At 40.9% G+C, this 14,453-nt stretch overlaps 2 protein-coding genes across 5 annotated transcripts in view; one reads left to right on the top strand and one right to left on the bottom strand.

Annotated features, from left to right (window-relative positions):
- Positions 1-3,440, bottom strand: part of rrp9 (ribosomal RNA processing 9, U3 small nucleolar RNA binding protein) — a 19,494-nt gene extending 16,054 nt beyond the window's left edge. Inside the window, exons 1-7 of one of the 3 annotated variants that reach the window (XM_062049119.1) lie at positions 2,811-3,440; positions 2,344-2,708; positions 2,145-2,230; positions 1,962-2,074; positions 1,822-1,886; positions 1,313-1,354; positions 1,121-1,247 (exon numbers count right to left, since the gene is read on the bottom strand). In XM_062049119.1, the coding sequence (XP_061905103.1) occupies positions 1,121-1,247; positions 1,313-1,354; positions 1,822-1,886; positions 1,962-2,074; positions 2,145-2,230; positions 2,344-2,427 (517 nt within the window). In that variant the 5' untranslated portion in view covers positions 2,428-2,708; positions 2,811-3,440. Of the gene's footprint in view, positions 1-1,120; positions 1,248-1,312; positions 1,355-1,821; positions 1,887-1,961; positions 2,075-2,144; positions 2,231-2,343 lie in introns of all 3 variants that reach the window. The other 2 variants (XM_062049135.1, XM_062049127.1) reach the window with 2 other exon arrangements.
- LOC133651161 (uncharacterized) lies at positions 2,657-14,453 on the top strand. 2 transcript variants are annotated; one of them, XR_009826385.1, is made up of 7 exons: positions 2,657-2,974; positions 3,157-3,323; positions 3,394-3,541; positions 7,698-7,873; positions 7,943-8,171; positions 13,489-13,727; positions 13,764-14,453. XR_009826385.1 is itself a non-coding variant. In XM_062049146.1 (6 exons), the coding sequence occupies exons 2-6, from the start codon at positions 3,174-3,176 to the stop codon at positions 13,653-13,655; spliced, it is 870 nt and encodes a 289-aa protein (XP_061905130.1). In that variant the 5' UTR covers positions 2,657-2,974; positions 3,157-3,173; the 3' UTR covers positions 13,656-14,453. The 2 variants fall into 2 exon arrangements, 1 of the variants encoding a protein (XP_061905130.1); XM_062049146.1 differs by having other exon boundaries at positions 13,489-14,453.

The raw sequence follows: 14,453 nt of genomic DNA, 5'->3' as shown, positions 1-14,453 counted from the left end.
TTGTATTTGTTTAAACACCTTTAACATGTTAATCAGATATACACACACGCACGATGAGCCAAATTACCAAAAAAGTGCAGTTACCTTTTATTTCTACATTTAAAACACTTGCTTGTGGTCTACATAACATGTAATGGTGGTTCTAAGGTCAAAATGTTGCATAGATTATGTTTTACAGTAGGGATGGGCAAACTGCGGCCGGTTGGTCTTTTTAATCCCGCCCGCCAAATATTAGAACAAAATTGAGCAAACATCTGTTTTGAGAATTGCCACAACAAAACTGATACTAGACTTTGTCGCATTGGCGAAAAAAGGGTGATCAACAACACTGCTCCCACTGAAAGAGAATGTGTTAACCCTGTAATACCATTTTTGTTTTTCTTTGAGGTTCTGATACGATATTGTTGAAAATAGATGTATAGCCAATGTTTGGGAAGTCTACTCTACTCTCAAAAGATATTATTTGCTTTTAAATGCATCGTGTGCTCGCCCGGCCCGTCTGTCGAATTTCAAAAGCCAATGTGGCCCCTGAGCCAAAAAGGTTTGCTCACCCCTGTTTTATGGTCTTCAAAAGAGACTCTTTTTGACCGATTCTACAGGATGTGCCGTTTTGTCGGCGGTCTTATTTACGTGCCTCCACTACGACTGTGTCACCTCCCCGTCATCCAGGTTGTAGTTTTAGCACTCAGAAAGCAAGTCTACCGATGGATATAAGTTAGAACTATACGCTAATTATTAGAAATGGCAAAAGCAGAGGATGCATGTGCAAGCGAGTCTGCCCCACAACAGGAGGAAAGAGAAAAGGAAGGAACTTATTGATTACAATGTCAGACTACAATGGTGATTTGTGCAAAGCTCTTTTGGCCAAATTATACCAGATATATGAAGATATCCGCTGAAATCACGAATTGGAAAAACCTCACAAGTCAGGCAAATTCCAAAACTGCTTGTTTGGAGGCAGTATAAAGGAAAGCAAGATTGTTTTATAAATATCTCCGCAATGCCTCCAAGGTTTGATTTCAAATTTTCGAGACTTATGCAGATCCTAAACACACAAAAACAGCTACCAATAGGTAAGAAAAGTTGGTTTTGCATAATTGGTTCCCTTTAAAGTACTCACACTTAATGATGGAGCAGTCTTTAGCAGCAGAGAAGATGCTTTTGTCATCGGGACTGATGACAAGGCAGGTGATGGGCAGCTTGTGTCCTCTTAACAAACGGATCTCAGAAGCATCGGGTGGCAGTAGCTAAGAACAAATAAAAAATGTAAAAGAAACCCACCTCTACCATGACAAGTGTTTATGATACTTACATCTTTGGCAATAAATCGCTGAAGTTTTCCTTTCTGTTCAAGCTGTAAAGAACACAATGAACACACACAATTATTTTTCCTGTATGTGAATAGCTACGGAGCCCCTAAAGGGACATGGATGTTTTGCGAGATCTCGCAATACTTTTTGCGAGATCTCGCAGAAGGTTTTTTTCCTATGTCAGTGAACTGGAAGTAAAACAGACACTGCGATAGTGAACCGTAAGTGAAACAGACACAGCGATGGAGGAGCAGGAGCATGCGGGAGCCCACCCATCATCTGTGCTCTGTTGTGGGACCATAATACAATTTGATGTCTTTATATGTTAGGCCGATACTAAAATAGAAATCAATAAACTTCTCCCATGGATGATGGGTAGGCTCCTCCATCGCTTTGTCTGTTTCACTTACGGTTTACTGACATAGGAAAAAAAACTTTTGCGACATCTCGCAAAACATGTTTTTCCCTCCACGTCCCTTTAGAGGCGTAGAATAGCTAATACAATTCTTACCACTTCTTCTTGAAGCCTCCCAGCAATCAGATCAGTCTCAAACGACTCGTCTTCTGCCTTGTTTTCTTCAAGTTAAGACAAAAGCAAAGACTATGTAGACATGTACTGGTATAGCTTTAGGAGCTAAATATGAGGCTTACCTTCATCCTTCAGCTGATTGAGGTACAGTTTAGCTAATCTCAGCTTCTTCTCCTGTGGTGTCTCATCATATTCAGGTTCCTCTTTGGACTGCCTTTTCTTGCCAACTACGGGACTGATCACACAATTGTGGTTGTTGTTGTTAGAAGTAAAGCATCACTGTTTTACATGACTTGTGTTTGTACCTTTCTCCCTCAGAGTCACTCGATATCTCTTCGTTATACTTGTTCTGTTTCTTGCTTTTTACTTTACCAGCTAAATCACCGTCACCCTATTTGAAAAAAATATATAAAACAAGTGTGTACATTTAAAAAAAATTAAGTAACAAGTATGCGAGCAACATTTAGCTAGCAGTTGAGTTTGCTAGTAGCCCTCCACACTTACCTTATGCTTGTTTTTTGTTGCATTTTTTCCCGTTTTTGCAAATTTATTTTTTTGCGACGTCTTTATAAAGAAAGACGAAGACATTGTGAAAAGCGTGAAGCCAAAAATAACACACAAATAGACAAATCCCAACTTCCTCGGGTTTCAAGTCAACATTGGATCCACATGGGTAACACGCAGCTCAACCTAACTAGAAAACGAGGCGGAAGTAGTACTTGGTTCTCATTGGCTAAGGCACCCTTGAATCCGCCTTTTTTTAAATCCCAAAATTCTATTGGTGTTTATAACATCTCTAGGAGGGCAGGAAATAGTCCTGGGGAAAAATACTTCCCCCTGGGAGACACGAGTCGCTACTTTTGTTCCGCCTGAAAAAGAATAATCAAACAACAAGCTTATTCATTCCACTTTCACCATGCACATATTCTAAATAAATTAAACAAGTTTCCCCTGTTAATTTTGCCTCAAACCTTTAGTGCTGCTGATGAAAAGGTGGACATTAGGACCCCAGGATCCATGCACTGTACTACTGCAGTAGTACTACTACTTCCTCCACTACGCAGTATTACCATTTATTGCATTGTCTTTGTCCTCTGTGGGTCTCGTTATTCGTCAAGGCAAACTGAAAGGCCAGGTGAGGTTTACTTGAAACATTTACGCCACTAAAAGGCATGTATGGCTTCTAATACAGATGGAGTTTCTGTTTGTGACTGGGAGCTAATTAGATAGCAGAGGAGGGTCGAGCTGAGGACTTAACTTTCCATCTTAGTGTAAGTTCAACTGCCCTCCTTGACCAAGTCAGTCTTCTCCTCGCAGGTTCTCCTTGAAGCCTTATGCCGCCCAAGAGAGAAGCCGGAGGGTCCCCATCTCAAGCACCGGCAAAGATGCTAAAGAGCAACACGGTCCCAGAGGAGGCTAGTCCAATGGAGGACAAGTTCGGTTTGGCCGAAGAGTCCGCTTACTCTCCATTCCTCGGCACCGAGGTGCGATGACGTTTAGGCTCCACTGCGCATGAACACGTCAATATACTTTCCCTTTCTCATCCGGCTGCAGGAATTTGAAGAGATCGAAGTAGGTTCGGGTCCTGGCGTCAGAACCGACACCATCAGCCTGCTGATGAAGATAGAACAGCTGCAGGCCCAACTCAAATATGAACGCAGGTGTCGAATTTTGGCAGAGAGAGAGCTGAGGGAGCTGAAAGGTAGGAGGAACGAAAGTAACACTTTGTTGTTTATTCACCTAGATTTATACACTGCATAAGTTCATTTGTGATCTGGAGTGCATGAGAAAGTGGATAGGAAAACCTAGCTCTCTTTGACCACATGGTCAATCATTAACAAGTAAGAGGGGTGCCTAAGCTTCTCATGCCTAAACCGATTAATCCAGCGATAAATGAAAATAAACATTAACTTTGCCGGTGTTCTGGAAGAGTTTGCCACCCAATGCTACGCTGCATGCGCACTCATGCGCGTCAACGCTAAAGGTTTCCCCCGAACAAATTAACTAGAGATGTCCGATAATATCGGACTGCCAATATTATCGGTCGATAAATGCTTCAAAATATAATATCGTAAATTATCGGTATTGCTTTCAAAAAGTAAAATTTATGGCTTTTTAAAACGCCACTGTACGGAGTAGTACACAGACATAGGGGGAAGTAAAGAGCAGTTGCGTCTCCCAGTCAGCAGCCCCTCCCCTCTCCCCTCTCCCACACACAACACAGGAGTTGCAGCATGAGAGGTTTACTGGCGACGCTTGATGACCTCATCAAACCGCTGCGAGCGGAGCATAACAACAACAAGAGTGTGTTGTTGCCGGTGCTGTAGCCGTGGCTAACAAGCGAACTCGCTCGGTGACTGACTAACGACATGGTTTGGGATTATTTTAAAGTGTCTCTAACGAATAAAAAAACTGGTAATTTGCAATGACTGCAAAAAGTTGTTAACGCAAGGAGGAACCAAGATGCTTCCTTTTAATACGAGCAATTTGATCTGCAACCTCTTCAAGAATCATAAGGAGATACACGATGAATACTAGTGGAAGATGGATGAAAAGCAAACAGCGAAAAAAAGTAGTACCACACAGTTGTCGCTTAAAGACTCCGCCGAGAAAAAACAAAAATACAACAAAAACCACCCCAAGGGGAAAGCCCACGTTGTGGTCAGGGACAACGCACGCAGTATGTCAAAAGCTACGGTGGAGTTTGGTGTGGCTAGTCTGCCTTGCATGGCGCACACTTTGCAGCTTGCAGTGAACGGAGGTGCCCTTTCTCAATGCAGCATTTCAGAAGCTCTAGCTGACTGCTAGGCCACTTCAAGCACTCACCACTAGCTTGCAGCACATTTGTGTTACTCATACAAATACGTTAGAGCATGGCAGATTGAGCCCAGTTTATAATTTCCTGTTATACAGTATACCAGGCAGTCTTGCACTAAAGGAGGACTATGTTATTGTTTACTTTATTACTCTAGTATACTCTGGACTGAAGCTGTGTGCCTTCATTGTTTTGTAGCTGTTGTTTTGAGGCATGTTTAAAAAAAATAAAAAAATAATGCACTTTGTGAAAGTCAAAGTATAGTACTTCCCATAGTTGTAGTGGGTATCAGGATTATCTCAGGGAGAGCATGTCCCAAATTCCAAGCTGCTGTTTTGAGGCATGTTTAAAAAAATAATGCACTTTGTGACTTCAATAATAAATATGGCAGTGCCATGTTGGCATTTTTTTCCATAACTTGAGTTCATTTATTTTGAAAAACCTTGTTACATTGTTTAATGCATCCAGTGGGGCATCACAACAAAATTAGGCATAATAATGTGTTAATTCCCCGACTGTATATATCGGTATCGGTTGATATCGGAATCGGTAATTAAGAGTTGGACAATACAAAAAAGCCATTATCGGACATCTCTAAAATTAACCGTAACAATTAAGCTAAAAACAAAAAGTTGATATATTCTGGCTAATTTTTAGCATTTTTTACACAACCGGAAACAAACCACAACAAATACGGTATAATGGAGGAAAATGTATTCCCACTTGGGCCGGGCTGGTAAAATCATGGCATAATAATTTAAACATACAACTACGGCAACTTCAGATTGTTTTCTTTGTTTTACTTTGGCCCAAAATAGAACAAGCACATTCTAAAAAAAAAGGACACATCACATATAATCCTCTTGACAAAACATTTCAAGTTACGGTAGTTGAAAATTCTGAGGAAAAAAATGGTGCACTTTCAAAAACACCATGACGAACACAATGAACTTATACTTAATATCAGTGTTTCCATATGAGTTGGGAAATTGTGTAAGATGTAAATATAAACGGAATACAATGATTTGCAAATCCTTTTCAACCCATATTCAATTGAATGCACTACAAAGACAAGATATTTGATGTTCAAACTCATAAACTTTATTTTTTTTTTGCAAATAATAATTAACTTATAATTTCATGGCTGCAACACGTGCCAAAGTAGTTGGGAAAGGGCATGTTCTGTGTTACATGGCCTTTCCTTTTAACAACACTCAGTAAACGTTTGGGAACTGAGGAGACACATTTTTTAAGCTTCTCAGGTGGAATTATTTCCCATTCTTGCTTGATGTACAACTTAAGTTGTTCAACAGTCCGGGGGTCTCCGTTGTGGTATTTTAGGCTTCATAATGCGCCACACATTTTCAATGGGAGACAGGTATGGACTACAGGCAGGCAGGTCTAGTACCGGCACTCTTTTACTATGAAGCCACGTTGATGTAACACGTGGCTTGGCATTGTCGTGCTGAAATAAGCAGGGGCGTCCATGGTAACGTTGCTTGGATGGCAACATATGTTGCTCCAAAACCTGTATGTACCTTTCAGCATTAATGGCGCCTTCACAGATGTGTAAGTTACCCATGTCTTGGGCACTAATACACCCCCATACAATCACAGATGCTGGCTTTTCAACTTTGCGCCTATAACAATCCGGATGGTTCTTTTCCTCTTTGGTCCGGAGGACACGACGTCCACAGTTTCCAAAAACAATTTGAAATGTGGACTCGTCAGACCACAGAACACTTTTCTACTTTGTATCAGTCCATCTTAGATGAGCTCAAGCCCAGCGAAGCCGACAGCGTTTCTGGTTGTTGTTGAAAAACGGTTTTCGCCTTGCATAGGAGAGTTTTAACTTGCACTTACAGATGTAGCGACCAACTGTAGTTACTGACAGTGGGTTTCTGAAGTGTTCCTGAGCCCATGTGGTGATATCCTTTACACACTGATGTCGCTTGTTGATGCAGTGCAGCCTGGGGGATCAAAGGTCACGGGCTTAGCTGCTTACGTGCAGTGATTTCTCCAGATTCTCTGAACTCTTTGATGATATTACGGACCGTAGATGGTGAAATCCCTAAATTCCTTGCAATAGCTGGTTGAGAAAGGTTTTTCTTAAACTGTTCAACAATTTGCTCACGCATTTGTTGACAAAGTGGTGACCCTCGCCCCATCCTTGTTTGTGAATGACTGAGCATTTCATTTAATCTACTTGTATACCCAATCATGGCACCCACCTGTTCCCAATTTGCCTGTTCACCTGTGGGATGTTCCAAATAAGTGTTTGATGAGCATTCCTCAACTTTATCAGTATTTAATGCCACCTTTCCCAACTTCTTTGTCACGTGTTGCTGGCATCAAATTCTAAAGTTAATGATTATTTGCAAAAACAATTTTTTTCTATCAGTTTGAACATCAAATATGTTGTCTTTGTAGCATATTCAACTGAATATGGGTTGAAAATGATTTGCAAATCATTGTATTCCGTTTATATTTACATCTAACACAATTTCCCAACTCATATGGAAACGGGGTTTGTACAAAGCAAGTAAACTTTAAGTCACAGCCCATCTAGGATTGAACAAAAAACATAATGAAGCTTAAATAAAAACTCTTCTATGTATCAACTACCTCATTTGTCATTTCTACTATTCACTTTCTTTAAATTTGCACAGAAGACAATCATTTTCACAGAACTATATCAATGTGCAGTGTCTCATGCAGAATTTTAAGTCGGGTTACCAATTGTATACTTGCTCGCTCTTTGCTTGCCCAACAAAATTGGTATTGCAACATCCAGTGGACACATTAAGAAAAACAGTTTCTTTAAGTTAAAAATGCAGCTCAATTTTACACTGACTCATCTCGCGGGCCGGATCAAACTTGTTCGAAGGCCTGATCCGGCCTGCGGGCCGCATGTTTGACATCCCTGGTTTAGGCCATATCACCAATCCCTAGTTTTATTTTATTTTAAAAGTATTGTTGTGCTTGAGTCTCTTAGTCTAGCCACATGCAAACACTAATAATAATGTTGTGACGTTTTGTGCAGAGATGAACACGCTCATGATGCAGATGAGACACACGGCTCACGAGCTGCGAGCCACTCTGGATCACGTCCTCCACGGCGGCGACCCGGTGATGGCGCCGCACAACTCTCAAGACGAAGCCATGTCTTTTCTGGCGGAGCACGAGGCCGACATGGTAGCGGTGGGCGACATGCCGGAGGTCAGCGCTCGTTCGCCTGTTGTCGTCACGTTAAGCTCTTGCCACAAACGGATTATGTTCTACCCTTAGGACAATCACGACTTCCTGTACCTCGCCGAGAACCTCAGAGTTCCAAGAAATCTTTACGAACGAGTGGCTGAAATTGCAGACTACAAGAAGTACACCTCAGCGCTGCTAATGATGCTATTTGACAGAGAGACCTTGGCCACGCACTCTCTGCAGGGACGTAGGAACACCATCACTGGCGAGGAGTGCCACAAACCTCAGCTGCCGCCCGAAATCCTCAGAAGTATCATCGGTGGGTTTGTAAGCTTTTTTTGGTCAATACAACTATATGGCCTCTATGAACTCCCTACGCTGTCTCAGCATTAGAAGTAGGATTCGAAGCAATTCAAATAACCTGTGAATTTACTCCTGACAACAAATACTGTGGCTCAGTAGTGTGTATGGCCTCCACTTGCCTGCATGCGCTTCCTACAATATCCACTGTAATCGAGAAAAATTACATCACAGCCTTGGCTAACATTTGTGCATGTACTCTAGACCAATGTTTTTCAAACAGTGTTCCGCGGCGTGAGATACAGTCTGGTGTGCCGTGGGAGATTATGTAGTTTCACCTATTTGGGTTAAAAATATTTTTTGCAAACCAGTAATTATAGTCTGCAAATTATGTGTTGTTGAGTGTCGGTGCTGTCTATAGCTTGGCAGAGTTACCACGTTATTCTCCTCGATATCAGTAGGTGGCAGCAGGTAGCTAATTGCTTTGTAGATGTCGGTTTGTGGTGATCACAATATGCAGACGACAGCGGGAGGCTGCGTGCAGGTAAAAATGTATCTAATCCTTAAACCAAAAATAAACAAAAGGTGAGTGCCCCTAAGAAAAGACATTGAAGCTTAGGGAAGGCTATGTAGAACGAAACTAAAACTGAACTGGCGACAAAGTAAACAAAAACAGAATGCTGGACGACAGCAAAGACTTACAGTGTGTGGAGCAGACGGCGTCCACAAAGTACATCCGTACATGACATGACGATCAACAAGGTCCACACAAAAAAAATAGCAACAACTTAAATAGTCTTGATTGCTAAAACAAAGTAGGTCCGTGGAATAACGCTCAAAGGAAGACGTGAAACTGCAACAGGAAAATACAAAAAAATAGGAAAAGCCACCAAAATAGGAGCGCAAGACCAGAACTAAAACACTATGCACGGGAGCACAACCAAAAAACTCCAAATAAGTCACGTCGTGATGTGACAGGTCGTGACAGTACACCTACTTTGAGACCAGAGCTGTAGTGATGCATGGTTGGTTATGGTTTAAAGTCATATCCAACAATTGCGACAACAACTTTTTATTGTCTACTGAGTTTCATTTCTTAATGATTTCTGCTGGTGGTGTGCCTCTGGATTTTTTTAATGAAAAAAATGCGCCTTGGCTCAAAAAAGGTTGAAAAACATTGCTCTAGACAACTCATAATTTGGCTCAGTAGTGTGTATATAGCCTCCATTTGCCTGTATGCACTCCCTACAATTTCTAAACATTAAAAGTGCGATCTCATGGTTATTCAAGTGATTGTGCATTTACTCCAGACAACTCATAATGTCACTCAGTAGTGTGTCTGGCCTTCATTCTTCTGTATGCACTCCTTACAATGTCTGAGCGAGAACACTCACATCACAAACTTATCTAACATCTGTGAGTTCACTCAAGACAACCCCATATAGTGGCCCTATAGTGTGTACAACCTCCACTTACCTGCAGTGTTTCCCCCAGAAAATGTGTTAGTTAATGTGGTGACTCTCCAGGGGGAGGGGACCGGGGAAGGGGGTGGGTGGGTGTAAGGATTGGTGTAACTCAGCCTGTCGCCATTACGTCTCCACCACGTCGCTGCCACCACAGCCTGGGGGGGCAATAGACTACAGACTGTGGTGACGTAGGCCGGCTTCGTCGCGTGAAGAAGCCTACAACTTTTGGTTGGGTTTTCCGCTCCATTTGCTGAATGGCGATATTCGATATACTGTATATCTCGATATTTTTTCCGTAAAGTAAAAACAAAACAGTCCTAGTTACCTGAGATACTAAAATAATGACTTATAAAGTCAAATTAATGACACACTGTAAGTAAGCGTTTGCAATAAGCGTTTGAAATAAAGAGTTAAAAGTGGGGCCACATGCTGACATATGTTCAACTCATCATGCTTAATTTATTACAGCATTTGGGAAGCCTGTAGTTGATTTTTATTATGTAAATGTTATATTTGTATCAACATGTGATAGCAGGGACCCTGCCATTCAAAACCAGGCTGCTACATTACTAATAATTAATTTAACTATAGCTGAAAAAATAGTACAATAGCAATAGGAGAGACTATTCATCCCTGAACACCATGGAGTTCATGTAGGCTTTATGATGCAGTTACATTATTATATCAACTATCAGAGACAGCTTCAGGAAACTCTTCATTTAACATAATGTCCTTTTTTGCTGCTTCAACACAGCTCAATCAACACAGAAAAAGGTAAAGTGAAATAACTTAGTTGTTAACTGTAGGTCAATAATGCTTGTCTTTCTCTCAGTCAGACTGGGCTTTGCTGTCCGTTTAATGTGGGACGCACGCACACACACCGCACAGTGAGTTAATGTTACGCTAAAAGCTAATTAGTCTTCACCTCAAGAACTACGAGCAAGCTGAGCTGCTGCTTATGTTTCTAGAACGTCAATGGGCTCATAGTGATGTTACTAGTAGTTGACTGGGAGGTGTTTATCATAATTTGGGGAGAGTCCGCTGCCTTATGCTCACCTGCTAAACACCTATCTGCTCACCCGCACCGTCTCTCCTCTCTGCCTGCCTCTGTCGTGAGCACTGACTCCATGCGCTCTGAATACGCACTGCTGATTGGCTGTTACCGCTCTGCGTGTAACCAATCAGATGGTTCTGTGGGTGAGACCATGCTGGGTGCTGCAGAGACATACTGACAGAGGCAGAGGCAGAGGCAGAACTAAGCAGAGCAGCTTGTTAAGACTTTAGTTTAGGCGGTGGCTCTTTGTTGTTAAGGCGGCCGCCTTAACAACAAAGCGCTGCGGGAAACCCTGCTGTATGCACTCCCTACATATCTGAAAATAATAAGTGCCATCTCAGGCTAATTCAAACTTCTGTGTTTTTACTCCAGACAACTCATACTGTAGCTCAGTCGTGTGTATGGCCTCTACTCGCCTGTATGCACTCCCTACAATGTCTGAACATTAAAGTACCATCACAGGCTAATTAAAGTGACCGTGCGTTTACTCCAGACAACTCATTCGGTGGCTCAGTCGTGTGTATGGCCTCTCCTCGCCTGTATGCACTCCCTACAATGTGTGCGCATGCTTCTGTAAATGTAGTACGATGTAGAAGATTAGCGGTATAGAAAATAATGACGCTTTTATTAGTCTTTTTCTGCAAAATGAAAAAAGACAAGGGGAAAGGGGAGACACAATGTTCTACAGAGGGGTTCTGCAACTTGCGGCTCTAGTGGCTCCCTGGAGCTTTTTCAAAAAGGTATGAAAATAGAAAAAGATGGGGGGAAAAATATATTTTTGTTTTAATAGGGTTTCTGTTGGAGACACAAACACCCCTAATTGTTAAAAATCCCACTGTTTATTTTAAACATGATTGTCTGATGAGAATATTTGGCGAGCGCCGTTTTGTCCTACTAATTTTGGCGGTCCTCGAACTCACCATAGTTTGTTTACATGTATAACTTTCTTCAACGATGCCACAGAAAGACGAGTTTTATGCCACTCCTTCTTTGTCTCATTTTGTCCACCAACCTTTTTATACTGTGTGTGAATGCACAAAGGTGAGCTTTGTTGATGTTATTGACTTGTGTGGAGTGCTAATCAGGCATATTTGGTCAGTGCATGACTGCCAGCTAATCAATGGTAACATGCTATTTAGGCTAGCTGTATGTACATATTGCACCATTATGTCTCATTTGTAGGTATATTTGAGCTAATTTAATCCCTCTGTGTATTTAATTTATGTCTGCATTTCTCTTGCCATGTTATCTGTATGTAATATTGCCTGCATTTCTGATAGTGGTTTGTGTGCCTTTATAGACCACAGCAAACAACCCAGCTTGCATAGATTGTTATAAATCCATTTCCTTTAACTTTGACACACACATCTATACCTTTGGCCATTCTAAGACAGTAATTTAAAGGAGTTATCTCACCCTCTGAGACATTTTACTAATGTTTTTTAATGTTGTAAAATTGCGTAGAATAAATATTACATATCGACAATGAAGATTTGTGTCAGCCTGCGACACATAGTCATTTTGATAGTAGGCTAATATAGACACTTATATCATGTGTTGACTTCATTATATCACTTATAGAAGGCTTTAAATTTTTTGCGGCTCCAGACAGATTTTTTTTGGTTGTATTTTTGGTCCAATGTGGCTCTTTCAACATTTTGGGTTGCATGACTCGGCCGGGGTTTGAACTCACAACCTACCGATTTCAGGGCGGACAGTCTAACCCAGGGGAGTCCAAAGTGCGGCCCGGGGGCCATTTGCGGCCCGCAGCTAATTGTTTACCGGCCCGCCACACATTCTGAAAATACTATTGTAAAAATAAAAAAGAACATTAAAAAAACTGGAATGAGGTGAAATCTAACGAGAAAAAGTTGCAATGTTGACACAAAAGCTGCCATGCTGTTTTTCTTTCTTTTGTCTTCATTTTCCTTTTTTTGCCATTGCTCAAAAAAAAAAAAAAAAGACAAAAAATCCATGTTATAATGAATTATTTTCAGGGTTCCAATTACTTCAAATATTTCACTTTAAAATGTCTTATGTGGTAAATATTGCATATATTGTGTAGTAGCCATATAAAAACATCAAAGTTTTCTTTGACAAAAGCGCATAAAATAAACAAAATAATAGTTCCAGCATAAAATCGACAGATATATCTGAAGTTGATCTCGTAACTTAAGTGTTGAAAGTAAAAGAAAAACCTAATAAAAATGTATCACTTTATGAGTGGGGCACCTTTTGGATCCCAAATATATTTAGTGATTTTTTATTTATCTTTTCACTGTGATTACTCAAAAATATGAAATAATTATAATCAATGGTGTCCTGCATTATTGATCTTTTAGGGCTCTAATTACTAAATACTGCATGTTTCAGTCTTACTATAAAAAAACTAAGTTGTTTTTGACAGAAAAGCCATAAAACATTTTTTTTAATTTGTATTACTTTATATCAACTTGAAGTTGATATAGAGATTTACTGTAAGCGTTAAATAATTAAAAAATAATAATAATCTGACTTATTTTTTAACATTTTAATTACTGAGACCCTTTATGGTCCCCGGGACCCCTTAAGGTAAAATCAATTTAAAAAATGCATATATTTTGTTATGGTTTGAAAATGAAAAATATCAAAATGACCCCCACATGCTTTAATTTTTCCGTGTGCGGCCCTCAGTGGAAAACACCCCTGCTCTAACCACTAGGTAAAGCTTGCTATGGTCGATGAGGCAACGTTATAGTCATCAGTTCTTTTCTTTCTCAATTTCTTAGCATTGACTTTTATTTTAAAAGCATTAACAAACGCGTCTCTCCTTCCAGATCACGTGGCGGGTAAGTTCGCCGTGGATAGCAGCCAAATCAAAACAGCCATCAGGACCAAGTTGAACAACGAGGACAAACTGTTGAAGAAGAGACTGGGCTTGGTGAAAGAACACAAAGCTGGCATGGATGCGTCGTCACTCCTGGCTGACAACTCATCGATATGATGTCTTCCCCCGGCCTTCATCCTCTTCGTCTGCCTGTGTGCGTGCGTGCGTGCGTGTGTGTGTGTGTGTGTGTGTGTGTGTGTGTGTGTGTGTGTGTGTGTGTGCGTGCGTGCGTGTGTACCGTAACTGTGAAGAGGCGCCTCTGCTAATCTGGAATGTTCACTAGACAAGTAGTGCTTGCATTAGGTTATTTTCTAACTATTTTATAGGATGCACTTTTTTAAAAAACATGTAGAAAGTGTTACGTAACTTGGAGACCGACACAAAGTGATGTTTAGAGCTCCACCAGTCTCCTATTGGAGGTGTGTACACGTCAAGTATCCTTTGCTGAGCTGACAAGAACACTATTGACTTTCACATCTCTCACTGACCACGTGAACACCAAACCTCACAACTTTTATTGTTTTCTGTCCCGGCGAGAAACCCTGCTGGCTCTGCATCGGCGGTGCCTGAAGGAGCCGAGGTCAAAGGCGGGTTTTAACCCCTTTTTCTTAAAAGTAATACTTAAGATGGATCTTCACTGTTTGACTCATCAGCCACATCATTAGTTACACCTGCCCAACGATACAAATAGATAACAATAATCATGTTTTACATCTGAAATTGGTGTCTTCCAAAGTATAAATCTTGAATGGACTGGTTAGTGCTGCTACACAATCATAACACAGGCAGGTGTGCCTAATGTTGTGGCCATGTGTGTATATATATATGCGCACACAAACAATATCCGTTTGTTGTTCTTTTTTGTCTTTGTGATTCACTACATAATGTGCCAATAATAAACTTTAGGAGTAGTTA

Source organism: Entelurus aequoreus, linkage group LG01 (assembly GCF_033978785.1).
Source record: "Entelurus aequoreus isolate RoL-2023_Sb linkage group LG01, RoL_Eaeq_v1.1, whole genome shotgun sequence".
Taxonomy (NCBI): Eukaryota; Metazoa; Chordata; class Actinopteri; order Syngnathiformes; family Syngnathidae; genus Entelurus; species Entelurus aequoreus.
The sequence above is the reverse complement of the archived record's forward strand: the minus strand, read 5'-3'. Positions and strand labels throughout refer to the sequence as shown.

Coding starts and splice junctions, on each gene's coding strand:
- LOC133651161 (XM_062049146.1), top strand. CDS start 3,174: ATGCCGCCCAAGAGAGAAGCCGGAGGGTCCCCATCTCAAGCACCGGCA. Junction 7,874..7,942: donor CGGTGGGCGACATGCCGGAG/GTCAGCGCTCGT, acceptor TTCTACCCTTAG/GACAATCACGACTTCCTGTA. Junction 8,172..13,488: donor AATCCTCAGAAGTATCATCG/GTGGGTTTGTAA, acceptor CTCTCCTTCCAG/ATCACGTGGCGGGTAAGTTC.